Source organism: Aedes aegypti, chromosome 3 (genome assembly GCF_002204515.2).
Source record: "Aedes aegypti strain LVP_AGWG chromosome 3, AaegL5.0 Primary Assembly, whole genome shotgun sequence".
In the NCBI taxonomy this organism is placed as follows: domain Eukaryota; kingdom Metazoa; phylum Arthropoda; class Insecta; order Diptera; family Culicidae; genus Aedes; species Aedes aegypti.
The window spans coordinates 170,640,363-170,667,431 of NC_035109.1; the positions used below are offsets into that span (position 1 = coordinate 170,640,363).

Here is a 27,069-nt window from a genome sequence, read left to right on the forward strand (position 1 = left end):
AATGTCATAAAAGAACAACCCCGGTGTTAAAAAGTTGAACCCCTGTGGTATTTTTGTCGACTAAGTGAACGTCAAACATGATCTCAAGTGTCAAGGTTCATTTATGGATCCAATTTTTAAATTAAAGTTTTAATATGATTTGTCCGATATTTGAGCGGGAAAAAATGGTAAAGTAGTTGCAGTAACATGCTCTTTCGTAATATTAAATGAAAACAAGATTTCATTAAACATTTTAGGACCCTATTCACAAGACGTTTCAAATCAGCTGATCAGGAAGCTCTTTGACAGTTCTTCTATGGAAATGACAGCCCCGTGTTAGCACTGGTGCATAGACGGACCTGTCACATGAAAAGGCCTATTCCCGCTCGCGGACAATAGGGTCCTAAAGCCCTGTCTCAATTTTAGTACCAAACGCGTAAGTTTAGGGCAGAAACACATGTTTACTCAATTTTTAGTTGATTTTCATTGGTTTAAGTACAAAAAACATTTTTTTATGATTTTGTCACACCTTTTGGTTTAAACTCAAATGTTGGGTATATTTTGTTTTCCGTGTCCCTTCCGAAATGTCAGATAGGAACAACCCCAGTGTTCAAACTATATGCCCTGTGGCATTTTTGTCGAAAAAGTGAATGTCAAACAAGATCACAAGTGTCAAGGTTCATATTCGAAACCATTTTTAAAATTGAAGTTTAAAAATGTTATAGCCGTTATTTGAGCTGGAAAACTTGCTAAAGTAGTTGCAATAACATGCTCTTTCGTATTATTGCATAAAAACAAGAATTCATTAAACATTTTAGGACCCAATTTTGTGTTTGAAAATTTCTGCGTGCATTAAATCCAACTCAAGCTCTGAGTTAAAAATTTTTACCGTGTGAAGGTTGGGAATTTGTATTTAGCGTGTACATGATGTTTGTTTTTTTTTCTTGCAGTTCTTGCAGTTGTGTCAAACTTTCGCGCGCAAATGTACGAGTTGCCTGCTGTAATTTGTGGTGTTTGAACGTGTTTTCTATTGTACACAAAAGTTTGCAGAAATAAAATCTAATTTTACAAGGATATTTTGCGTTGACAATAATCAGAACTACTTAACAAGATGTCTGTAAGTACAACTAACCGTTGGGAGTCGTTATCAATAAAATTAAAACCATAAATTCCATCCTACAGGACAATCCTAGCTCTCCGCCACCGAACACCCCGAGCGACATTGATCGCCGGAATATGCGGGCCGCAATGACCTCTCCGGTGGGTGATTTTGAACCGTTTGAAAATGAGGAGGAAATTTTGGGCGACACCACCGTTCGGGAGGACAATTACGACGAAGATGAGGAAGATGGGGAGGAGCTGTTCGGAGATAACATGGAAAAGTAAGTGGTTCTGAATCTGTACAGTGACTCAAACTTATATGCGTACAAGGCACTGGTTTCACGTCAAGTCTTCTTAGCATTACGTCCTCACTGGGACAGAGCCTGCTTCTCAGCTTAGTGTTCTTATGAGCACTTCCACAGTTGTTAACTGAAAGCTTTCCTTGTCAAAGGTTCTATTTTCGCATTCGTATATCGTGTAGCAAGTATGATGATACACTATGGGAAGTCAAGAAAAGATCCTGGACCGACCGGGAATCTAACCCAGACACCTTCAGCATGACTTTGTAGCCGTTGACTCCAACCACTCAGCTAAGGAAGGCCCCTATCAAGGAGGTATCAAGTTATAGAACGCAAAATTATTGCAAATGCAATCTATGGGACCATAAAAACCAATTTTAACTATGGCTCTCTAACTTTGATATCCTTTTTTTTTTATTTTATTTTAGTCTCCAGCATAAGTTTGAAAACTCACACCATCCATAATACACCGAGGTTTCCACTAGACTTCCACTACACGTATGAATGATGCAATGTCAATAGAACTTGAATCAGTCATACATATAGCGGTAGTGAAGTGTTTTGCCTAAGGAAATTGGAAAGAAGGGATTTTATGTGGTGTTTTGTAGGGGGTCATGCACAAATTACGTCACGTTCCAAGGGAGGGGGAGGGGTTGACAAGCCTTACAAAAATTTCGGAGGACTCATACAAAAAACATGACAAAGGGGAGGGAGAGGGTCAAAAAAGTTGAAATTTAGCGTGACATAATTTGTGTACCATCCCTAAATAGATCTGTGGGACAAATTTGTTATCTGTTAAATAATTAGTTCATCTGATTTACCTTTTAACTACACTGAGGAAACGGAACGTATGAGGTACATGAGAATTTCTTATGGAATAACGACATAAGAAGTATTTTGTTCTTCATTCGAGAATCTTATAACATTCCACAACAGACTTATGAAATAACACTCATTACATAGACAGATATAATTCCATAAGAAACTCTTTTTGGATATCAAACGCATTGATCATTGGCATTCATAAGACAATCTAATGGAGTACGATTTTCTTAACAATTTCATACGTAAATCTTATGAATTACGTGGAGAGATGCTAATAACAAAATATTCGCGATTGAGATTCATAAGCGCGCGTATGACAATGATTAGTAACACTTGTGAAAAACAGTCGACTTCCTATCAAAAACCACGTAAGAATTGCATACGAAATTGTTCTGGAATAAAGACATAAGAAGCATCTAATGAGACTCATAAGAAAAACTTGTGAACTTCCATCGATCATTGCGTTCATAATACAAATAGGTATAATATCATAAGGTACTCTTATGAAGGATCATAGATATCAATTATGGAATTCTTTAGGACCATTATTTATTTAGAGAATCGCTCTTTGAATTTAGGAAAATAAAGATATTCATAAGATCTTCAATGATAACGACAAGAATTTCTTGTGAATATCGGACGTTTTGTGTTTCATAAGAGTCTTATGAAAGAGAGAAAACCAGTCAAGAAATCAATTCACAAGCGTTCTCTTATGAAATTCGTACGCAATTTCTGGCTCAGTAGTAATAAGAATGGTACTTATCCTTTTATCGGCCATTACGCTGTCATGATAAGGGATGTCCTGCCTCTCCAATGAATTCTCCCTAGTAATGGTCGATTAAATAAGAAAATACGGACAAGGAGAGAAGAATGTAAGTGATTGGGGGCTACCCCGTTTGGCATAAAGTCATTTGGCATAAAGACATTTGGCATAAAGATCATTTCGCATAATGGCCATTTGGTATAATGGACGTTTGGTATAAAGCAAAGGAAATTAGAAAAATAAAAAGTGCTACTTAAAAAAAAAACTTGTGTTCAAAAGAAGGGAAAATCACCGATGAAAATGTTGGTAGTTATAATGCCAACGTAGGAAACAAGGCGAAATTGTTAATGAAAATGTTGTACCGTAAAACGGGGTAACTTTGATAGTTTTTTCAAAGAAAACTTGAATATTTATGCATGCTTTTTCAAAAAAATATAATTTATATTTTCAAAACAAGTACTGGTATCCTTACTATCGATTGCGCTTGATAGATTGCCAAAAGATTTATTCTGAATGGATATATAATTTTTCATATAATCGAAAGTCGGTTTTCTGTTTTGGGGTATAATAACGGAACATTAATAGGGCGTTGCACACCTCTTGGCGTTTAACGCTATATGGAAATTTCTTACATAAATCACAAAAATGGTCCCAATTTGTAAAAATGGTTTTCGCTAAGAGATTTGAGACCGAATTCATGTTCTACTACAACTAGGCTGTCAAGGATAGCATAGCATAGCATAGCATAGCATAGACTGACTGTACATGTCAATGGTTGCTACTCCGTGATTGATCGGAACTGGTAAGAATTGCACTACGATCCAAATGAATAAGGGATGGGAGTTTCCGCTTTCTCTCGAAGTGCAATTTTAGCAGATCTAATATTATTGATCAATAACGGCGCCGGCCAAGTCCTTACAGTCAGTTGGGATGGGGAAGGAATGTTAGGGTGTAATGATTGTTGCTTCTAGAGACCGAGAATACCTCTGCATCTCCACAATCACCACGGGAAGGGTGTTTATTAGTAAGGGAGGAAAAGATCTGGGAGTCACCTCTGGTCGGTGATGCGATCCATGGACAAGGGGGAAATATACGACTTATATTTAAAGCTAGTTTTGTATTTTTGTCTCGAGAAGTTTTTGGTTTTTATTAATTTTTTTCAAAAGACGTTTTTATTAATGACGAAAACTGAAAATTACATGTATATATTTTAAATTATATGAAACAGGAATAATGCCGACACTTGTAGTGACGAACCATACATAGTTTGTTTGAAAATGACATATGAGTATTACTGTGCATTTTGTCTCGATATGGTAGAAGTTTTAAAAAATACGACAACATTCACAATGTCGAACAATTCAAAAGATAATTTTCAATAATGTCAAAAAGAGAAAAATATATGTATATTGAAATTGTATAAGAAAATAGCATAATGCCGACACTTATAGTGACGAACCATACAAAGTTTGTTTTAATATTACTTAAAAGTTACGCTTTCAAGAAAAAATGTGTTATCATAAGCATGAAACGAACTCACCAGTTGGTAATCCATTCTCGACAGAACACAAAACTGACACTGTCAGCAAAACTTCTTGGCGTTCCGAAAACAAACCGTCTTACCGTCCCAAATACCTACCCAGCAAGACACTCCAAAACAGGAAAAAAAAAATTCTCCGGCGACGAAAACACGCGCGGAACCGTGAGCAAAATATATCGGACGACGCAAAACCGAACTGTCCTGCTTGGGCTTCACGAAGCACTACCCAGCAAGACGCTCCAAAACAGGGAAAAAAATTTCTCCGGTGACGAAAACGCGCGAAATCGTGAGCAAAATATATCGGACGACGCAAAACCGAACTGTCCTGCTTGGGCCTCACGAAGCACTACCCAGCAAGACGCTCCAAAACAGGAAAAAAAAAAATCTCCGGCGACGAAAACGCGCGAAATCGTGAGCAAAATCTAACGGACGGCGCAAAACCGAACTGTCCTGCTTGGGCCTCACGAAGCACTACCCAGCAAGACGCTCCAAAACAGGGAGAAAAAAAAAAATCTCCGGCGACGAAAACGCGCGAAATCGTGAGCAAAATCTAACGGACAACTAGGCTGTCAAGGATAAGTGACGAAATCATTATGACTTCATTAGATAGTGATCGTAAAACAGATTGTTTGTAAGAGTTTCAAAAATGCTAAAATCTTAAAAAAGATTATATTTGCTTATAAACTTTCAAATGTAGTTGAATCCAACGCAAATAGCTTCGACATGAAGTGTCATACTAATACTCTTTACTTTTGCATTCGTTTTGCTCAACTGAATAACAGAAACTTTGTTATTTCGTTTAGTATGTTGTGGGCAGGGACGAAAAAAATCATGCTCACTATACTCAATTCACTGACATGTATGCCACCATCAAAGTAACCGCACCACCACCAATATGATTGCACCAATGAAGATGGCACAAAAGTAGATGAAAAAACAAACAACGATGCCCGTACGTCGCTGGTGTTTTTGATTATCAGAAGCAGAAGAGTGTCAGTTTTAGAAAATTGATTATCATTGAGGTTCATACAAATTAAAAAATATGCTGCTTTACAGGTAATGAACGATCCGATGCACGGAATCGATGATGTTGACGCGTCTTTACTGTGCTTTGTGCAAAAATTACAACTTCCCGAAGCGGAATGTAAAAAAGTCAAGCTGTCCAGAATGAATATCATTTTTTGCTTCCGATGATCATAAAGCGGTTGAGTATCAGCAGGGTAAAAGGAAACTGACAATCTTGCGGCAAGCGCTTTGCCAATCTTTGTTGTGTTGTCAAGGCGAGGATAAAAACAAATAAAAATCAACGAGGATTCTACCCAGCAAGTATCAATGTAGGCGAGGGTAGATTGAGTATTTTCGTCCCTGGTTGTGGGTATCGAACTATCAAAGTTACCCGCATTATCAAAGTTACCCGCATTATCAAAGTTACCCGCATTATCAAAGTTACCCCGTTGGACAAACAAGATTTGAAAGAAATGCTTAGCGATCGACTGAGCCACACCACTTTCCAACACAAGTTTCTTCCCGCCCCCGTGGGTGACTTACTTCGCCGGTCACTTATTTTCACTATGGAAAACCTTCATACTTCTTCACTGAAGGATTTCATTCCAATCACACGCCGTAAAACTTCAATAAATCACTAAATTTTACGAAATTTCCTCAACCACCGCGTATAATTGAGAATATAAACAAAGTTCAATCCGTCGTACTGAGAAAAAAAAGTTTGTGCCCATCAATGTGTGCGCGACGCTCGACGTAAAAATACGGTTCCTTTGATTGTGTTGTTTTCGCTGTGCTGTGAGCAAATGCCATAATTGTACGGTCAAAAGGAATTGTGTTCATATGTTTGGGCTGAATTTTAATGACGAACAATTAATTTCAAAGGAAATTAGTATATTCCATCATGCTGAAGGAATGAAGGGAGATGCCCGTAGATCTATATTTTCTAGAAAAACATTTTATTATAGCGTTGATATGTTGTGTTTTAACCACTCAATACATCACAGTGAGACGGAAACTGATTGCGACGGAGTCGAAAACGATACGACGTATTGAGAATACGGTAAGATGCATTTTCTTTGCATTATTTCCAAAAAGAGATCAAGATTTACCAAAATGTTATTGTACAATGCTAAAGCCGTTTTGAGAAAGAATTGTTTGGCATCGGTTTGTATCAGCATCATTCACTGCAATACTTGGAAAATTACAGTTCTCACTGATCAATGCTTAACGCGATGGATACTAGCACATCACCCTATCTACAAAAAAAAACTTTTCCGCAACTCAGTTTTCAATGATTATGACAAACGTCCATTAAACCAAATGACTTTTATGCCAAATTATTTTATGCCAAACGGCTTTATGCCAAATGACGTTCTCCCAACAAATACCATACAGCTTTCGAGAAATTCCATGACAATGATCTGCGAACGCCATGTACGGCATTCAGGACATCTCAACAAAACTGATGACGAACAAAAAATAAATCCGAAGAGCGAAAACCATGATGTTTCAATGTAGGACAATCCAGCTTTATTGCATGTGAGAAGTACTGGGTGATATTCTCACAACGGCCATTCAGAATGGTTCGACGGATGTAGATAAAAGATCATTATAATGAAATTACGTGACGACATATTACTAAACTCCGAGACGACTACCATCAGTGCACCAGTATCCGCTCATGTTCCAGTAGCCCGCTCAAACTGAAAAAAGATAAGTTTGCACAAGGTAAATTTGAAAACTATGGCCGCTATACGGTTGAAATCGACAAATTGAATCATACTGTGGACATTTCTCGCATACTCTGAGATAACGCCCTAAAAGCCATTGGTAACCACGTGCGTAGCTGGATGTTTCTGAGCAAATGATAGAATAAGCATCCAAACCAACATCACTAGCAGGTAGATATTGATCCTTTCTTCCCCATAACGTTGTTAAATAACATGAAAATCCATGCAATTGCTCAGAATCAACGAGCTACACACATGGTTACCAATGGCTTTTAGGGCGAGATCAGAAGTTATGCGAGATTTGTTTGTGTATTTACTCAAATTACCTTACTTTTTAAGCTCGTGAGCGGGCTACTGGAACATGAGCGGGTACTGGTACGTTGACGGTATTTGTTAATTTAGATAGTTAAGCTAAGGGTCAATTATTGTATGTAATTTTTCAAAAGGAACAGAAGTGAAGCGTGAACGCGAAGTAATGACCTTCCATCCCATCTTCAAGTGTTCCACACAAGCACAACACTTCATTCTGGCACTTTAGAATGTCCATGTTGAAACTTGTTCACACAATAAATCTGCCTCCACCGAGTTGGCAGAACGCGCACCTACGCCTTTCTGAATCGCAGGACAGGGACTATAATTCTCTAACTTGATATCTATAGATACAAAATATCGAGTAAGGGAGAGCTGTCTGTATGATAGTTTTTTAGCAACTTGATGCGAACAGTGCCCTGTACGAATATGCAATTGAGTCACTGTAGATGTATTCAACACATTTTATACTTATTATTTTTAAACCTTACCAGTGATTATCGTCCGGTTCCGCATCTGGATCGCTATGACATGGACCAGCTTGACCAAGAAATATACAGCGATATATCGCAAGGCGATCGTGCTGCCGCAGAAGCGGAAATGCGCCGAAGAGATCGCGCCGCAGGGATTCATCGTGACGATCGAGAGCTGTTCTACGAGCGTAGCGACGATGAAGACGACATTCCAAGGGCTAAGAGACGTGCCGCTGAAAAAGCGGCCGAAGGTGAGGTTGAGGACACTGAGATGATCGAGTCTATTGAAAACTTGGAGGACACCAAGGGGCACAGTATCAAAGAATGGGTGTCAATGTTGGGCCCTCGCACGGAAATTGCCAATCGATTCAACAGCTTCTTGCGAACGTTCGTCGATGATAAGGGACAGTACGTTTACCGGGATCGCATCCGTCGAATGTGCGAGCAGAACAAATCCAGCTTTGTCGTATCTTACACGGATGTGGCCAATAATCAACATGTGTTGGCCTACTTCTTGCCGGAAGCGCCATTCCAAATGCTCGAAATTATGGATAAAGTGGCCAAGGAAATGGTTCTGAGCATTTACCCTACTTATGAACGAGTGACGAATGAGATCCACGTTCGCATCTCCGATTTACCGTTGGTTGAAGAGCTGCGTACTTTCCGAAAGCTTCACTTGAACCAATTGGTTCGGACGCTTGGAGTTGTAACGGCAACAACTGGAGTCCTGCCGCAATTGTCCATTGTTAAGTACGATTGTGTTAAGTGCGGTTACATCCTGGGACCATTCGTCCAGAGCCAGAACACAGAAGTTAAGCCAGGTTCCTGTCCTGAGTGTCAAAGCGCAGGACCGTTCTCGATCAACATGGAACAGACCTTGTACAGAAACTATCAAAAGATTACCTTGCAAGAGTCACCGGGACGAATTCCGGCCGGACGTATCCCTCGAAGCAAAGATTGTATCTTGTTGTCCGATCTTTGCGATCAATGCAAGCCAGGAGATGAAATTGAGGTGACCGGCATCTACACCAATAATTACGACGGATCTCTTAACACCGAACAGGGCTTCCCTGTATTTGCAACGGTCCTGATTGCCAATCATCTGGTAGTGAAGGATAGCAAACAGGTCGTTGCTTCCCTCACCGACGAGGACATTTCCACGATTCAAAAGCTGAGCAAAGATCCTCGCATCAGCGAGCGCATTATTCAAAGCATGGCACCTTCTATTTACGGCCACGATTACATCAAACGAAGCTTGGCCCTGACCTTGTTTGGCGGAGAAGCTAAAAATCACGGAGAGAAGCATAAACTTCGAGGCGATATCAATATCTTGATCTGCGGCGATCCCGGAACGGCAAAATCGCAGTTTCTCAAGTATTCGGAAAAGATTGCTCCACGTGCCGTGTTCACTACCGGACAGGGAGCCTCGGCTGTTGGTTTAACGGCTTACGTGCGTAGAAATCCGGCCACGCGTGAGTGGACCCTGGAGGCTGGGGCACTCGTCCTCGCGGATCAGGGTGTCTGCTTGATCGACGAGTTTGACAAAATGAACGACCAAGACCGGACCTCAATCCACGAAGCCATGGAACAGCAGTCGATTTCCATTTCCAAGGCCGGCATCATCACTTCCCTGCAGGCACGGTGCGCCGTAATTGCCGCAGCCAATCCAATCGGCGGTCGGTACGATCCCAGTTTGACCTTTTCCGAGAACGTCAACCTGTCCGAGCCGATTCTGTCGCGTTTCGATATCCTTTGCGTGGTGAAGGACGAGTACGACCCGATGCAGGATCAGCATCTGGCGCGGTTCGTTGTCGGTTCGCACATCAAAAATCATCCCACGATGGACGACGTCGTGCCGGAGTCGCAACCCACCGACAGCCTGCAGATCCCGCAGGATTTGCTGAAGAAGTACATCGTTTACGCCAAGGAGAACGTCCATCCCAAGCTGACGGTTAGTAGGCTTTTAAAATTTAAATTATTATTCATTTTTTTGGATATGATTTATTATTATTATTAATACGGGGTTGATGGTTTAATTACTACCGCTTCTGCTTCATTACCAGAAGGTCATGGATTCAATCCCAGGCCCGTGCCTTTCCTCGTACTTTGTAGTTGTATCTTTCATTTGCTTCTATCTTCCTCTTTTAATCTATCACAGTTGATCTATTAGGTCATAGCATTTGCTAGAACCAGAGACGATTCTATTCTATTCCCTTCGATTCCATTCTTCCATCATTATAGCACGCCTTTCCTTACGCCTGATACATTGGCAGTCTGCTAACCAAAAAGCAAGCCTCTGTGCCATAAAAGTACCTTACCCCGCATGAACTGGCACAGATGCAGGGGTATATCCGGTCTACTGTGGGCCAGTTTCCAAAGCATCATCAATGTCTCCCCCTTCTCCTCATTGGTCTGCATTCTGACGTGACAGGTGCCTTTCTGACCTCTATTATAAAACAAGTGAAGTAAAAGATTCCTCGCATTTATTCATTTATTAAAAAATCATTTACAATAAATTCGACACTAGCGATCCACGGACTACCGGTTAGGAAACCCTGCTCTAATCTATACCAAATACTACCCTATTGCTTTGTAATAAACAATTTCCCCTTTCTCCCATCCCACAGAACATGGACCAGGACAAAATAGCGAAAATGTACTCCCAGCTGCGTCAGGAGTCCCTGTCCACCGGATCCCTGGCCATCACGGTTCGACACATTGAAAGCGTTATCCGTATGTCGGAGGCACACGCCCGCATGCATCTGCGCGACACGGTGCAGGACGTGGACGTCAACATGGCCATCCGTATGATGCTGGAGAGTTTCATCGAGGCTCAGAAGTTCAGCGTCATGAAGAAGATGCGCTCCACCTTCCAGAAGTACCTATCGTTCCAGAAGGATCACTCCGAGCTGCTGTACTTCTATCTGCGTCAGCTGACGATCGATCAGTTGGCGTACATTCGCAGCAAAGAAGGACCTCGGGCGACTCGGGTGGAAATTATGGAAAAGGATCTCATCGAACGTGCCAAGACTGTCGACATCCACAATTTGAAGCCATTCTACGACAGTGAGATCTTCAAAAAGAATGGTTTCGCTTATGATCCTAAGCGTAAAACCATTTTGCAGATTGTGCCTGAAGCTGGGGAGGCGTAGTTTTAATGTTTTTTTGTCTATTTTAATTGCCCACCATATTGTACAACTGCTTTTTTTAATATAAGGTTTTTTTTTATTCAAATATTGGCTTGCGCTACTTGCTCCGAAAAATCCCTTTTATCCTAAGTCCACGTGTTCTAACAAAAAAAAACGGATCTAAACCAAGACCGGGTAAACGTAAATAACTTAACATCTACAATTTTTTATCAACGCGACGAAGACCCAGATCATTCTCTTTGCCTATTCCCAATCCCCTAGGCTTGTTCCAGCTGAGGATTGTAAAATCATTTCCTGTGGATCAACGGTTAGAATGTCTGATGTGGCCGATAATCTTGGCTTGACCCAAGACAGTAAGCTTCACTTCTGGCAACAGGTCATCGATTTTTGTTTGGAGCTCTCTACCATTTGATCAACCGGAAGTCGACTTTGTTTTTGGGAATGAAGCTTGCTGTATACAAACAAATTAGGGTAAACATGTATAATAAACCACCGCTCTAGGGGGAGGGGGGGAGAGGCGCAAGCGTTACGGCTCATACAAAAATTTGAAACTTTTCATACAAAAAAGCGTTACGAAGGGGGGGGGGGGGGTGTTGGCGGCTGCCTTAGTGAACACTACCTCCAGTTTTGACATGTTCCTCTTTAGTAAATGCTTATGTGACATTTTTCTATGATGTACGATGCGAAAGTAATACAAGCATCCGAATAATAATATACTCGATATTTAATCGTTAAGCTATTTAAAACAATTATTTTGCCAAAAAAATGGATTGCGCCGTTAAAAGAACCATGCTTAAACATACCACCACTAAAGGAACAGTTTTCCTATTATTGGTGTAAGAGTTTTTGCAGGGAGTTTTTAAATAAATCGTAGTTTCATACAATTAAATGATAGAAGGACTAACTGCGATCTGTTAACTATGATGTGATATTTTGATCATTGATAAAAACATTGTGCACTGCATGAAATTACTTATGTTTATTTACCATATTTACTTTGATTAGTTTTCCAAGTATAACAATGATGATTTTTGGTACAAATCAAACCGTGTTGACGTACTTCCAATCCATCCAAAGCAGCTTGAAAATTTAGACAAACGATTTTGTTGAGATACACAACTTGGTATGTTGGTAGTTATTATATTAGTTTGGACTAATGCTAATCCGCCATTTTTTGTGGCTTTGTAGTAGACTTGTTTTGTTTGTCTTCCTATCCTACACTGTTCATTGAAACAGCCATGGGGAAACCAACTCAACAACTAGAGAAAGAAGGTACTGTAAACCTAGAAGCTGCTAGATGTGATTTCAACTAAAATGTGCATATTTCTTCAACATGTTTTTACACAATATTATACTAAAACGCTTTATGTATAGATTTGCTACGCAACCAAGGTTCGCAACTAAGTTGTGTAATTTGTTTGGAGAAATCTTTAGGCATTTTTTGTAAGGCTCCTTTTTCGTTCGACACTTGCTTGTTTGTCGTGGGATAAGTGTGATCTCTATAGTGATACTGGGCTAAATACATAGATAAGTTAAATCAAATTTTGTATGTTTTACCGAAGCTTAGAACAAAGATATCCCGTTGATGAATTAGTACTCAGACCCGTCTCTCTGCAGCCATCAACCAGCCAAGTAGGAATAATCGAATACCTACTAGTTTCACACATTTTGAGCTTACACAATGGTTTGTCTTTTGATCCGCTTCACCATTCAGCATCTCCGTTGGATTTTTGGAATACGTAATCCTTGCCGGTTATGTTCATAATACCGTCCTTTAGATAAAACTTCCACTTATTTCTCGATCTTGTAATCTGCAATGAGCAACGAAATTATTTTAGCTGTTGGTGTTGCATACCAAATAAGTATATCTTACCTTATCATACTGACAAACGACGACATTATCCGTATCGAACAAATCGGAAGCATCTTCATCGGTCACATCATCCTCGCTGTTCAGGGGTTCTTCCTCAGCGCCGCCTTCGCCATCCAGATCTTCATCGTCCTCCTTGTCCAGGTCATCTTCGTCGTCGTCTCCGATGTTGTCGTCACTTATATCACTCGCTTCTTCGTCCGACGTGTCGACTGCACCATCAACCTGGTGCCTGATTTCGATCATAACTGGCGAGGAAAATATTTTTATTGATTAGGTATTTAGTCATAATCATGCAATTGTTATTTTAAACTAAGGTGCACCGGGACAAGCTGAAATGGGTGGGGGGGAAATGAAAAGCAAAGTGTTGAACATGATGTTAGTATGGGGTTCGCGATAGAATTCTCAAATCTCCACTCTCCCCATAAACCTTCACGTAATTAATGGACGACCCCATGCCTATTGCTGCTATGGACCTTTTGCTACACGAGTAACAATCAGTGGAACCACAGTAGGCTCCTCCCATAGCAGCGCAGGTGTGTTCAATACACTATCAGCCTACTGCCATTCAACTGATTGTTACTCGTGTAGCAAAAGGCCCAGAGCAGCGATAGGCATGGCGAAGCAAGTAGCTGTGCGCTTTGCTCTTTTCTATCTATCCGTACTATAAACTATGAGCATGAGCATGAGCATTGATGACCGTACAATTCGTAGTTGCTACTCCGTGATTGACAAGAGCTTTCCGTACTATAAACTATGCCCTATAAAAGGGAAGCGCAAATTGAATCCCTCACCTAGCAGGAGCACTGTCTCGGCAGGCTTGATAGAAACTCCTCTGCAATGCAAAGATGAGGCGATTTTGCCGTTTTTCTGAGGAGTAAAAACTGAACTCAAAATTTTCAACACAGATCATCAAGCGATTCGAGTGAGAGTGCAAAATAAGCGAGGATTTTTTCTGGCACTCTCTCTCTTTCTCTCTTGTTGCGTTGCTCACCTTTACTCGCGCTTAAAAAAAACTCTTTAGGCTCCAGCCCGAACAAGACAGTCCTCGTGGGAGTTGTGATCAGGGTAGACAATCGTCGCCGTCAAATGGAAAAAGTCGGCGATGAAACTAAAAGAAGAATTGTCATCGTCACTCAACCAGCGTCGGATGACGACTTGCCGCAGAGATCCGGTCACACAGGCTCGGCGTCATAACGAACAAATAAGCTTCCTTCGTTATGAGCAAAGATAGTTAAAAGGAAAAAGATGATCGACTCTTCATTTTGCCATATATTTTGCCGAAGACACGCTATTCATGTAACACTACTGCCATCTGTTGAGTGAAAAGCGCGTAAACATTATTTTCGACTTAATTGAAATCATCGTGCAATTAAAAAACGATGATAAAAGTGGATGAAACCAAACACGCTTCAAAAATGTTACACAGGATTGAGTACGACTCACATAAAATAAGGCTCTTCTGGACCAACACAAAATTGGTGCAATTTTTACACATACTAAACAAAGTTCCTGCGCTGTTTTTTCTTCCTTTCTTACATTTTATGGTGTTTAGAAATGATTGGCTATATCGGACATCCCCGTTTTAGCTGTGTACCTTTTTTTAGGCGTGAATGTCATAAACGATCACTTCAACATCTGGTGGTCACTAGGAGAACGTTACATATTAGTTGGCTTTTGACTCACCAGAGCGGCGCTATTCATGTCGCCTAGAAAATGAGTCGGTTATCTTTTTCCTTCTAACCATCTTTGTTATGAGCGAATCTTCGTTTGGTAGCACTGAGCCGACTAAAAATATGAATCGTTTTTTCGACAAATTATGAGCATTTTTTGAAAAAAAAAACAAAAACAATAAAAAAACGAAACATGTTTGCGGGTTCACTTGCCAATACAAGCAATTATGTGATGGCATTCGTCATTTGGTATGTAGCAAACAAATATACAATGAACGTAAGTAAGGGTAGCAAACGGAATGAAGAGAAATGTGTTCGTTGACTACTGGATGACGATGTTTTTTTTATTTCGTCACCAGTCGGTAACGAATCTGACGATTGTCTGCACTGGTGGTGATGGCACTCTTTTTAACGGAATTTTACGCGGTTGTGTTTTGTGCTGCATCTTCCTCGCTCATTTTTTGTTGCCTCTCTGCTTAGCATCGCTCAATCGCAAAGAGGCAAAGGCAGCACGCTGCTTTAGAGTATGTCACCGAACTCTGATGATGCTGAGGAGTATAAGCCATTTTATGAGACGTTTCGAATCATATGGTTTCCGTTTGTTTACCAGCTTTGAAGCTTATTGGCGGGCCGATTTGTTTACGTTTTTTCTAGCGCTACATTTGAAAGGTGCTTATTCAACAATGGCGCCGATGGCAATGCAATAAAGTTTTTATTTTTTTCATGTTAAATTGAAATCAGCAGGCAGGGAAAATATGTTTTCATCTACTGGTTACATAAAACATGTAAACCAGGTAGAAACATGCGCTGAAAGAGGCGGGGACTTTATCACCAACAAAAATGTGACCAGCGCCATTCAGATATTACGCTAGTTTTTTGAACAACAACAATGCGCGGCCCGCCAGAAAACGTCATTCGAACGTCTCGTAAAATGACTTATTATCAAGCCTGCCTCTCGGTGATGGGCAATAAAACAGTACGTAGGGCCGTCGCATCCTGGACAAAACACTCATCCTGGACGGTTATACTCATAGCGATCAACAATCGATTCGCTATAGTTTAGTACTAGGTGCGCGGAGGGCAGTGCGATGTAACTCGACCCGAGCCCGAGGTTGGAAAAAAACGCGCTTCGACGGCGAAGTATTCAATGAAGCCCTCCCGGCAAACGTTGTATTGACCAGTAGCCCGAAGTTTATGTCCAATTTGCATTTCCCGTTTTTTCAACTTTCTCGGAGGATTTTTAAAAATATTATTCCACAAACACACGTTGAAGCCCTGGATGAAAAAAGTGAAAGCATTGTTCACATCGATCGTCACGTTCTCCAGCAACTCGTGACATACAAACACCATTCCATTTTCATGGTGTCCATTCAAAGTCAGTTTTCCAATTCCCGGATTTTTCCCGAATGCCTAAACAATTTAAACCGGACTAGGATCCTTCGACTTGATATTTTCCAGACCCTTGTTAGCTAGTGCTGATATTTAAATGGACATTCAAAATATTTATTTTCAAGTTCAAAAGATTTTTTCACCTTTGTAGTTACATATTACATTAAATAGACTAGAGGATTTAAAAGGTATTGAAATCTAATCATTAAAGGGTTTTGTAAATTAAACAGCTTTGGAATCTAGGATATCTAGGATATTGAGTAGTACAAAATTATGCAGAGCATACACTCTGAAATAAAAATAGTCACAAAAATACTAAAGTTTATGCATCAATGACTATTTTCTATTTGCTTCTCTTTCATTCTGCTGTGTATTTTCACACTAACTGTCATTTCGACTGGGTTGAAGCTTAGCGATGCTTCAACCCAGGTGAATTGACAAATAGGAATAAAATTCCATGCAGGATGAAAGAGAGGCAGATAGAAAATAGTCATAAATTACTAACATTTAGTCATTCTGTGACTAACATTTAGTCATTCTGTGACTACTCGTGTTTCTGAGTGTATGCTACCTTTTTGTATTATTTTCATACCATCAAATTCGGAGGACTTGATCCAGGTTATTTATGAATTATTTAATTGACATTTTTTTTAAATTTCTGGTTCAAAATTATATTAGTTTGAATTTTGAAAGAGTTTTGGACAGACAGATATATTAAAGATTTATTGGAAAATCCAAAAACTCCACACTAAATTTTTTCAGAAAACTTCAAAAAATTGTCAGAGCGAAGAATTGTTGCTTAACTTACTTTTTTTTTAATACACGGACACGTTGATGCTTCCAGTGGGTATTTTGCCCTTTGAAGGTAGTTAGACAACGGACTAGCATGCAACACCCAGTGGCACAGTCGAAAAACATTTCTGACGAAAAGTTTTCCTGTCTGATGCGGGAATCGAAACCACACTCCGTAGCACGATGCGGGTAAATGACTGGTGACACTAACCGCACGGCTACTAAGCCCTTTTAGACTAGGTCTTCGATTTTTTCAGATAAATCAAATAGAAATACTCTTAATCTGATGAAATTCTCATTGGATCCAAGAAAAGATATTTTGGCGGAAACGATATCTCGCCTAAAGAAAATTTGATTGCTCCTCTTTCAAACTTACTAAAAAATTGACATAAATCCATAATAGCATCTTTCCAGCAATCCATATGCTCAAGAATACTTAACCAAGAATAAGCATCTCCAAGAATTCGTCAAACAGAAACTTTTAACAAATCGGCCCAAGTTTCAGTAGTAAAACCACCTAGATCTCTCTAAAAAATCCACCGAAAATCTTTTTAGATTAGCTTTCACCAACCGCTTAAAATCTGCTAAGAATTAAAAAATTAGCCAAGCAAATTTTATGAAACCTACTTAAAGTTTTATTAGCTATCCACTACCTAACTTTAAAGCGGTTTTCCAAGGCACCTTCAATTCCGGGGTCAATTATCGCATTGATTTCCGTTACAATTACTATATAATAATCTCATGAAGAATTTGCCATGAATCTTAATAGAAATCTATCAAGCATCTCACCAAGAATCTTGTCGAGAATCCCGAAGTGTCCTTCTAGATATCAACAATGCACATTATTGGTCCCAAAGCCATATCTAGGAAGACAAATGATTGCGCCTAAACCGTCAATTTTGGATATATGGTGATTTCGGCAATGTTTCTCCGTATTTTTAAGTAATGTGAAATTAGGGTGGCCCGCATGGCTTACGAGATTTAGGCTGACGAATTTAGGCCTATAAAATGTTCTACAATGTTTTAGAACAACCAATTTAAAGCAACTTTACCGAAGAACCCAATTTTATATCTCTTATGGTTCGCGAGTTATGATTTTTTTAAACAAATAAGTTAGGATGGTACTGAAAAATCAGTTTTTTCTTGATAACTTTTTATACGATAATTTCTCGCAAAAAACTTTGTTCCGATCACTTTTAGAACTTGATTGCGTAACTTTTTGCCGAAGAAACTACTGTTCCATCTCTTATGGTCTCGTAGCCTAGAGGTTACGGTTTCGCTTCGTAAGCGGAAAGTCATGGGTTCGATTCCCAATCCCCCCACACAAAAAACTCCGTCCAGCCACCAGAAGACGCCGCACGAAGGACTGTGTATAGGGGAACACATCCATCCTTCGTCAGTATCGGATGGTGATTGAGACACATTGACCCTCTTTGTAGGCTGTTGCCTCACACGACACATATACATGGCAAAATGAACCACCGCGCACCAATGGACTTCGATATGGATATGGATTGGACCAACGGCAGCACTCTCCTCTACCTGCTCGGTATGAGAGAAATTGCAATAAGAACTAGGATATAAATAGATTCTGTATATATATATATATATATATATATATATATATATATATATATATATATATATATATATATATATATATATATATATATATATATATATATATATAAGTTAAGATCGAACCCTTACCGATCCTCAACAATCATCCATACACCAATCGCTTTATTGGTGTATCATCATTTTCATCATTCCCGGCAACAACAACAACAATGACGACGTCCACCACACCGACGACGATAGCCCAGCTAGTAGAACGGAAACAGTAGTCTAGCATCAGCATTTCATCACCCGACAACATAGGTAGCATTTACGTGAACAACCACCGAACGAGACCACTAAACGAAGCCACAGCCCTTTGGACCCGCGGCATCAGCAGTTCTTCCACAGCAACAGCATAAGCATTGCAATAGGTAGTGAGGTTTGATCGTAATTAATAATTGAATAAAGGTTCAGTTCGTTTTAGGCAGTAGATCGAATAAGTTCTTTTTTTAAAACTTAGTCTGGGTGACACCCTTCTTCACTGGCGCAGTCGGCAGTTCTAGCGTGGAGTAGTTAAAGTGTAGTGAAAAGTGTTCTTATCCGAAATCATCGGCGGCTTACCGAAGAGCAAAGGAGGAAACACCTAAACTACAGATTCTAGTGCACCGGCGGTTTACCGAGACACCAAAATCATCTTTAACGAAGCTTCACACCTGCTAGAAGACATCGAACCATCCGAGGGAATATCGGACAATCGAACCATCCGAGGGAATATCGGACAATTTAACCATCCGAGGGAACATCGGATAAAACCGTAAGTAGAATTAAGCTTTTTTATATAAGTGATTATCAGAGTGATTTAAGTGAATGATCAAAATAACAAAATATAAGAAAAAAATATCTATTACAGTGATAGAAAAATAATTAATTTAGCTTTTTTTATTTAAAACAAAAATCTTAGAAAACATAAATTCTCTTCACCTGTATTTTTTTTTTTACCATTTTTTGAAAGGATTTTTTTTTGAAATCCTAGAAAACATAAATTCTCTTCACCTGTATTTTTTCTTTTTTACCATTTTTTGAAAGGATTTTTTTTTTATCAATTTTAACTTCAAGTGTGAAAAATGGCAAAGTTTGACGAGAACCGCGACTTGATCACTATCCAAGTCGGGGAGTTAGAAACCCAGATCAGAGAATTAATAGGCATAATGCAACAACGCGACTCTAGAATAGCAGAGTTGGAATCGTTCGCTACGCACCAACAATCAATTGCAAAAGAAGCCGCTGTTGTTCAGCAACAAAATTCGGTGGAAGGCGCCTTGCGAGCCCTTCAGACCCCCCAAATTATCAGGATGTTGCCACCATTTGATGGTAACCCCATTAAGTTACACTCATTCATAAGATCTATTGATGATCTTATGCCTGAAATTTCAAAGGTCAAGAACACTCCAGCTTACACTGTATGGCTTCTTGCCATCAGATCCAAAATTATAGGAGACGCTGACAATGTTCTAGAATTTTATGGCACTAGCACAGACTGGGACGAAATTAAAAACAGTCTGATTACACACTACAGCGACAAAAGAGATGAAGTATCTCTCACAAAGGACCTGTTTAAAATTACACAAGCGGATAAGGAGATTGAAGATTTCTATAAGGAAATAACTTTTATGTTGTCCCTTATGGTAAATCAATTAAATTTAAACGAACACAACAGTGACGTAAGAGCCGCGAAAAATCTATTTTACCAGGAAATAGGCCTGAAAGTGTTTCTTGCAGGGCTCAATGAACCGGTAGGCACTGTCATCCGTGCTCAATGTCCCACATCGTTGAAAGACGCTTTAAGACGATGTATTGAAGAAAGAAACTTTTATTATCACAAACAAAAATCTTATACCCCACCTGTCCCTACTAGGAACAAATTTCAAAACAAATTTTCAAACCCATTTTCAAGATTTCAGCAAACTCCGGTAACACAAAATTCGTTTCCAAGTTACCCAATCCAAACTAATCCATTCCAACGCGTTGCACCAATCCAACGTCCACAACAACTACAGCACACCCCTCAACAGTTCTCTCCATTCCAACCTCAAGTACCATTTCAACGTACATTTTCTCCCAGTCAACCAAATCATTCTCAAAGACCACAACAACCTGGCCCATCCAATCCATTCAACCGAAATCCTAACCAATTTAGTAAACCTCCTTCCGGAACCTATCGTCCTCCAAAACCCACTCCAATGGAAATCGACCAGTCATTGAGAAGTTTAAAAGTAAATTATATGAATAGACCAAATTTTCATGAAGTAAATTGGACAGAACCAATCGATTACTACTGTCAATATAGTGAGCCATCTAACTGTTACCAATATTATGCAACTAATTATGAGCAAGTTAATATCAATAATAGTTCCGAAGAACAACCCGTTACTGAACCAGAGGATGATACCTTAAATTTTCAGATGGAATTTCCCGAAACACCAGAAACATGAACAGTAATAATTTTCTACCCTACATAAAAATGAAAACTAAATTTGGCGAACTAAAGTTTTTAGTTGACACTGGTGCCAACAAGAACTACGTGGATCCTGACAAAATTAGCACATGTTTTCTGAAAAACTGTACACCTACAGGAGTCAAAAATATCAATGGGAAACACAACATTAACAAATGTGTTGAAATCGAAATGTTTAACCAACCACTAACCTTTTACGCTTTGAAATTCCATCCATACTTCGACGGACTGATTGGATACGAATCACTCAGAAATCTAAAAGCAGAAATTTTAACCTCATCTAATACTCTCAAACTTCCTACTACATCAGTTAACATGCTTCGAAAATACCCCGATTCATTTAGTCGCAATCTAAATGCATATGAAGAAATTCCATTACCTCTAAAAACGAATGTACCGAATGGCGACTTTTTCGTCGAACATCCACTTCCTCTAACAGACGAAGTAATGATTCTACCAGGACTCTACACAGCAAAAGACAACAAAGCTACAGTTCTTTTGAAAAATTGCTGTGAAGTTCCAGTGAAAATCAGCCCTAATCGACTCATTTTCTCTGAATTGAATAATTTTGAAGTAGTGCAAAAAGTTGAAAATTATGAACCTGGATACGTATTTGATAACACATCAATAGATCCTAGATTGAAAAATCAGCTTCGAATCGACCATTTAAACATAGAAGAGAAGCGAAAATTGATCAATTTGATTTCGAAATTTCCAAGTGTTTTCTATTTGGAAGGTGACAATCTAAGCTTTACGAACGTCATTAAACATAGAATAGAAACCAAAGACGATCTACCCGTTCATGCAAAAAGCTACAGGTACCCCTATTGTCATAAAGAGGAGGTACAAAAACAAGTTTCTAAGATGCTGTCTCAAGGCATCATACGTCCCAGCACGTCTCCTTGGTGCTCTCCAATTTGGATCGTACCAAAGAAATTAGATGCATCTGGACAACAGAAGTGGAGATTAGTAGTCGACTATAGAAAACTTAATGAAAAGACTATAGATGACAAATACCCACTACCCAACATAACCGAAATATTAGACAAACTAGGAAAATGCCAATATTTCACAACATTGGACCTAGCATCTGGCTTTCACCAGATCGAAGTTCACCCAGATGATATCCAGAAAACAGCCTTTTCCGTAGAACATGGATTATACGAATACTTAAGAATGCCATTTGGACTGAAAAATGCTCCAGCAACTTTTCAGCGTGTCATGGATCACGTACTCCGTGACCTAATTGGAAAATGTTGTCTTGTTTATATGGATGACATTATTATTTTTTCTGTTTCTCTTCAAGAACATATTGAAAATTTGACAAAAATATTTATGGCATTGGAAAAAGTAAACCTCAAAATACAGCTAGATAAAAGTGAATTCCTTAAGAAAGAAGTGGCATTTCTAGGCCATATTGTGACAGATAATGGCGTTAAACCAAATCCAAACAAAATCGAAGCAATTCAAAATTGGCCTATCCCCAAAAACCAGAAAGAACTAAGAGGCTTTCTAGGAATTTTAGGATATTATCGTAGATTCGTTCGCGATTTCGCCAGAATAACAAAACCTCTCACTGCTCAACTGAGGAAAGGCGAACACGTAGAGCACACAGATATTTTTTTAAAAACATTCGTTGCATGCAAAAAACTTTTAACTCAAAGCGATATCCTTCAATGTCCAAATTTCGAAAAACCATTCGTGCTAACCACAGATGCTAGTAATTTTGCTCTAGGTGCCGTTCTATCCCAAGGTGCTATTGGACAAGACAGACCCGTAGCATATGCGTCTAGAACATTGACGAAAACCGAAGAAAGATATTCAGCAATAGAAAAAGAATTATTAGCGATCGTATGGGCAACTCAATATTTTAGACCCTACCTTTTTGGTAGAAAATTTACATTATACACGGATCACCAACCTTTAACATACGCACTAAACCTCAAAACACCCAATACAAAACTAGTTAAATGGCGTCTACAGTTATTAGAATATGATTTTGAAATAAAACACCGACCCGGTAAGCAAAACGTTGTCGCTGATGCTCTATCGAGGATAACACATGATATCAACGTGAACGAAGATGATTCCGACTCAGACGACTGTTCAGTGCATTCTGCTGATACAGATGACTCCGAATTCATCAAATGTACAGAAAAACCAATAAATTTTTTTCACAACCAAATCATTTTAAAAATTGACCCTAACGAATCTGAGACATACGAAGAAATTTTCCCTCGTGTGTACCGAAGAACTATTACAAAAATAACATTTGGTGTACCACTTTTAATTCGAATTTTGAAAGAATACATGGATCCCAGACGATCAAACTGCATTATGTGTCCTGAAAACGTGATACAATCCTTACAAATTGTATACAAAAACTATTTTAGTAGATGCAAAACTTTCAAACTCTGCATATCACAAAAAATTCTCATTGATCTACCAAACTTAGAAGATCAAAACTCAATTATCGAGGATACCCACGAAACAGCTCACAGAGGTATTCGTGAAAATCTGGAGGAGATAAAAAGGAGATTCTTTTTTCCTAATATGAAAAGGAAAGTTAGGAAGTACATCATCCTATGTGATACTTGTAATAAAGCAAAATACGAGAGAAAACCTTACAAAATTAAATTTGGTGAAACCCCTATACCGAAACAACCCATTGAAATTATTCACATAGATATCTACATCGCTCAACCAAATTTGTTTTTATCTGTAGTAGACAAGTTCACAAGGTATGGAACATTAATCCCAATAAAATCAAGATCAATTGCGGATATACGAAAGGCGATAATAAAATACATAACACTGTACGGCACTCCAAGCTTGATTGTCTCGGATAACGAACCAGCAATTAAGTCCATCGAAATTCGAGGACTACTCTCAGATCTCAATATACAACAATATTTTACTCCTTCGAACCACAGTCAAACAAACGGAATAGTCGAAAGATTTCATTCGACAATAACCGAAATTTTTAACGCTAATAAACACAAATACGGTGAAGTGTCAAACAAAGAAAAATTTTTAATCGCATGTTCTTTATACAATAACAGCATCCATACAGCTACCAACATGAAACCACGTGAAATTTTATATGCAGCCAAAAATGGACAGGAGAGACCGATAGAAATGGAACGCCTTGTTGAACTTCGTGACAAGTTGTACGACGAAGTTCAAGTACAACTAACCAAGACACAAAACTCACAGAATCTGTACCACAACAGGAAGCGAGAGGATCCGCCAAAACTAAAACAAAACGAATTGGCATACAACCGCATCCAAGGAGTGAAGTCGAAAATTAAGGACCGCTACCAACAAGTGCGAGTACGATCTAACCGGAAACACACGTACAAAGATATCCTAAGTCGAAAATTGCATAAAGAAAAACTGCGACGAATCCGAAAGTAACACCACAGAATCTCTAATGTGTTTTTTCATTTGTTTTCTCTTTTTAGATGACGTTTATTTGGAATATCCTGATAACAACCACATTCCTTACTCAGCTATCCCAACCACAATCCATCCACGTCATTAATCTTAAACAAAACCCCGGTCTTTTAACCATAGAAACTGGCAACAGTTTTATAAAAATAGGCAATCACAGATTGTTTCATATCCTAGAACTGGATAATTACGAACCTATTTTTAGAAAATTGCTTGCTAATATCCAAGGAATACGGACATTCTCAAATTTTACTGATATGTTTGAAATCTTAGAATCGAAATATGGAACCGTTCACAGTTTATTCAATAATCTTCGGCCAAAGCAAAGAAATAAAAGAGGATTATTTAATTTTCTCGGAACTGGAATAAAAAGAATTACAGGAAATATGGACCATAACGACTATGAACAAATTTCGAAAAATATTTTTGAACTGCAGATCAAGAACAAAAGACTTATTAACGAAAACAACGAACAGCTTAAAATTAATCTACAACTCCAAAATAGAATCAATTCCATTATCAACCGTTTAAATCAACAACAGAGTGAAATAACTAAAAACATTATATCAGCTAGATTTGAAAACGAAACCAACAAAAACTTTAAATTATTTAGAGAAATTTTGAAAATCAATTACAACTTAGACAACCTTAAATCACATTTAGAAGACATTTTTGAATCAATTCAGTTAGCAAGAACTAACATTATTCCCAAACAAATACTTTCAATTGAAGAGTTAGGATTTGTTTCAGATATATTAGAAGAACAAAACATTAGGACGAACAGTTTAGATCAAATTTATGAATATTTAGAATTGTCAGCATTTTATAACCATTCAAAACTAATATTTGTTGTGTCAATTCCAAAAATAGAAAAAGCTATGTACACACATTTTTTCCTAGAACCTCTTCCAGTAGTAGATAAAATTTTAAAACTTCCTGCTAATGCTGCTTTGCAAAGCGACAACAGAACATATTTCATCAAGAAGGATTGCCTGCGAATCGAAAGGACAAGGCTGTGCAATCTAAGCAGCCTAGAGGACATAACCGGCGACCTATGCTACTCAAACCTACTGAGAGGACTATCAGGAAACTGTACTTTCGTAAAATGCTATCAATCAACGGAGATCAAAGCGATCATGGACAATTACCTTGTCGCTAAAAACATCAATAACACAGAAATCGAATCGAATTGTGGTCTTTCAAAACGAAACTTATCTGGAACGTATTTGATAGAGTTCCACAATTGCTCTGTCATAATAAATGGCACCAAGTTCTCAAATGTCGAAGCAAACAAATCAGAACCGACATTTGTTATGCCATTAGATGGTTTACATATCAATGAACAGACACTGGAAATCCAGAATAATATGGAAGAAATTCACATCCATAATAGACATCGGATTGAAGCATTAACTAAGGAACACAAAATTCAGACATACACATCTCTAAGTATGTCGACCGTATGTCTTCTTCTAAGTATCGTTGCAGGTCTTTCATGGATTTCGAGAAAACGCAGACAGATATCTCTTCATATTGGAGCATCCATGGAGTCTAAAAGCAAACCAGAGATTATACCTGAGACCAGTACAATTCGGGACGAATCGTCTCCAAAAGGGGGAGTAGTTAAGATCGAACCCTTACCGATCCTCAACAATCATCCATACACCAATCGCTTTATTGGTGTATCATCATTTTCATCATTCCCGGCAACAACAACAACAATGACGACGTCCACCACACCGACGACGATAGCCCAGCTAGTAGAACGGAAACAGTAGTCTAGCATCAGCATTTCATCACCCGACAACATAGGTAGCATTTACGTGAACAACCACCGAACGAGACCACTAAACGAAGCCACAGCCCTTTGGACCCGCGGCATCAGCAGTTCTTCCACAGCAACAGCATAAGCATTGCAATAGGTAGTGAGGTTTGATCGTAATTAATAATTGAATAAAGGTTCAGTTCGTTTTAGGCAGTAGATCGAATAAGTTCTTTTTTTAAAACTTAGTCTGGGTGACACCCTTCTTCACTTATATATATATATATATATATATATATATATATATATATATATATATATATATATATATATATATATATATATATATATATATATATATATATATATATATATATATATATATATATATATATATATATATATATATATATATATATATATATATATATATGATCCTTGGCATAGTAGTGGCCAAGTGCACGGAGTGCCTAACAAATAAATAAAAAAAAAACTCTTATGGTAACTAAAAGGTGCGAACGGCTTCTCAATCTTTTATCGCCATTAGAAATATTATATTTTTCTCTCTCTTTATGGTGAAAAAAAAACTGTGAGGACGTTTTTTGTTTGAAGAGATAAACAAAATTTTGAAAATAATATGTTTTTAAACGAAAATTTGGTGCCAAAACTGTGCAAAATTGAAAGTTCTGAAAGTATTTCATACAAAGTATTCATAAAAATTAACGCTTTAAGATAAATTCACCATAAACCAAAATTTATATAGTAAACAAAGCGAAAAAAAGGGATATTTACTAGAACAATAGAAATAACTGTATGTAAAATCATTTAAAATTGAATACACATGTAATGATATTAGATCGGTCACAGTAAGCGGATCATAAA

The 27,069-nt window shown here is 38.5% G+C and overlaps 2 protein-coding genes across 2 annotated transcripts in view; one reads left to right on the top strand and one right to left on the bottom strand.

Annotated features, from left to right (window-relative positions):
• Positions 1-946: 946 nt before the first annotated feature.
• On the top strand, positions 947-11,258 carry LOC5568669 (DNA replication licensing factor Mcm2). Its single transcript, XM_001652454.2, has 4 exons — positions 947-1,096; positions 1,162-1,361; positions 8,046-9,975; positions 10,652-11,258. Exons 1-4 carry the CDS (start codon positions 1,091-1,093, stop codon positions 11,174-11,176), a joined length of 2,661 nt encoding a protein of 886 aa, XP_001652504.2. The 5' UTR covers positions 947-1,090; the 3' UTR covers positions 11,177-11,258.
• Positions 11,259-12,128: 870 nt separating this feature from the next.
• LOC5568668 (transcription initiation factor IIA subunit 1) overlaps positions 12,129-27,069 on the bottom strand; it is a 57,123-nt gene continuing 42,182 nt past the window's right edge. Inside the window, exons 6-7 of the mRNA XM_021853114.1 lie at positions 13,047-13,291; positions 12,129-12,984 (exon numbers count right to left, since the gene is read on the bottom strand). Coding sequence (XP_021708806.1) covers positions 12,877-12,984; positions 13,047-13,291 — 353 coding nt within the window. The 3' untranslated portion in view covers positions 12,129-12,876. The remainder of the gene's footprint in view (positions 12,985-13,046; positions 13,292-27,069) is intronic.

Coding starts and splice junctions, on each gene's coding strand:
- LOC5568669 (XM_001652454.2), top strand. Junction 1,362..8,045: donor TTCGGAGATAACATGGAAAA/GTAAGTGGTTCT, acceptor AAACCTTACCAG/TGATTATCGTCCGGTTCCGC. Junction 9,976..10,651: donor ACGTCCATCCCAAGCTGACG/GTTAGTAGGCTT, acceptor CCCATCCCACAG/AACATGGACCAGGACAAAAT.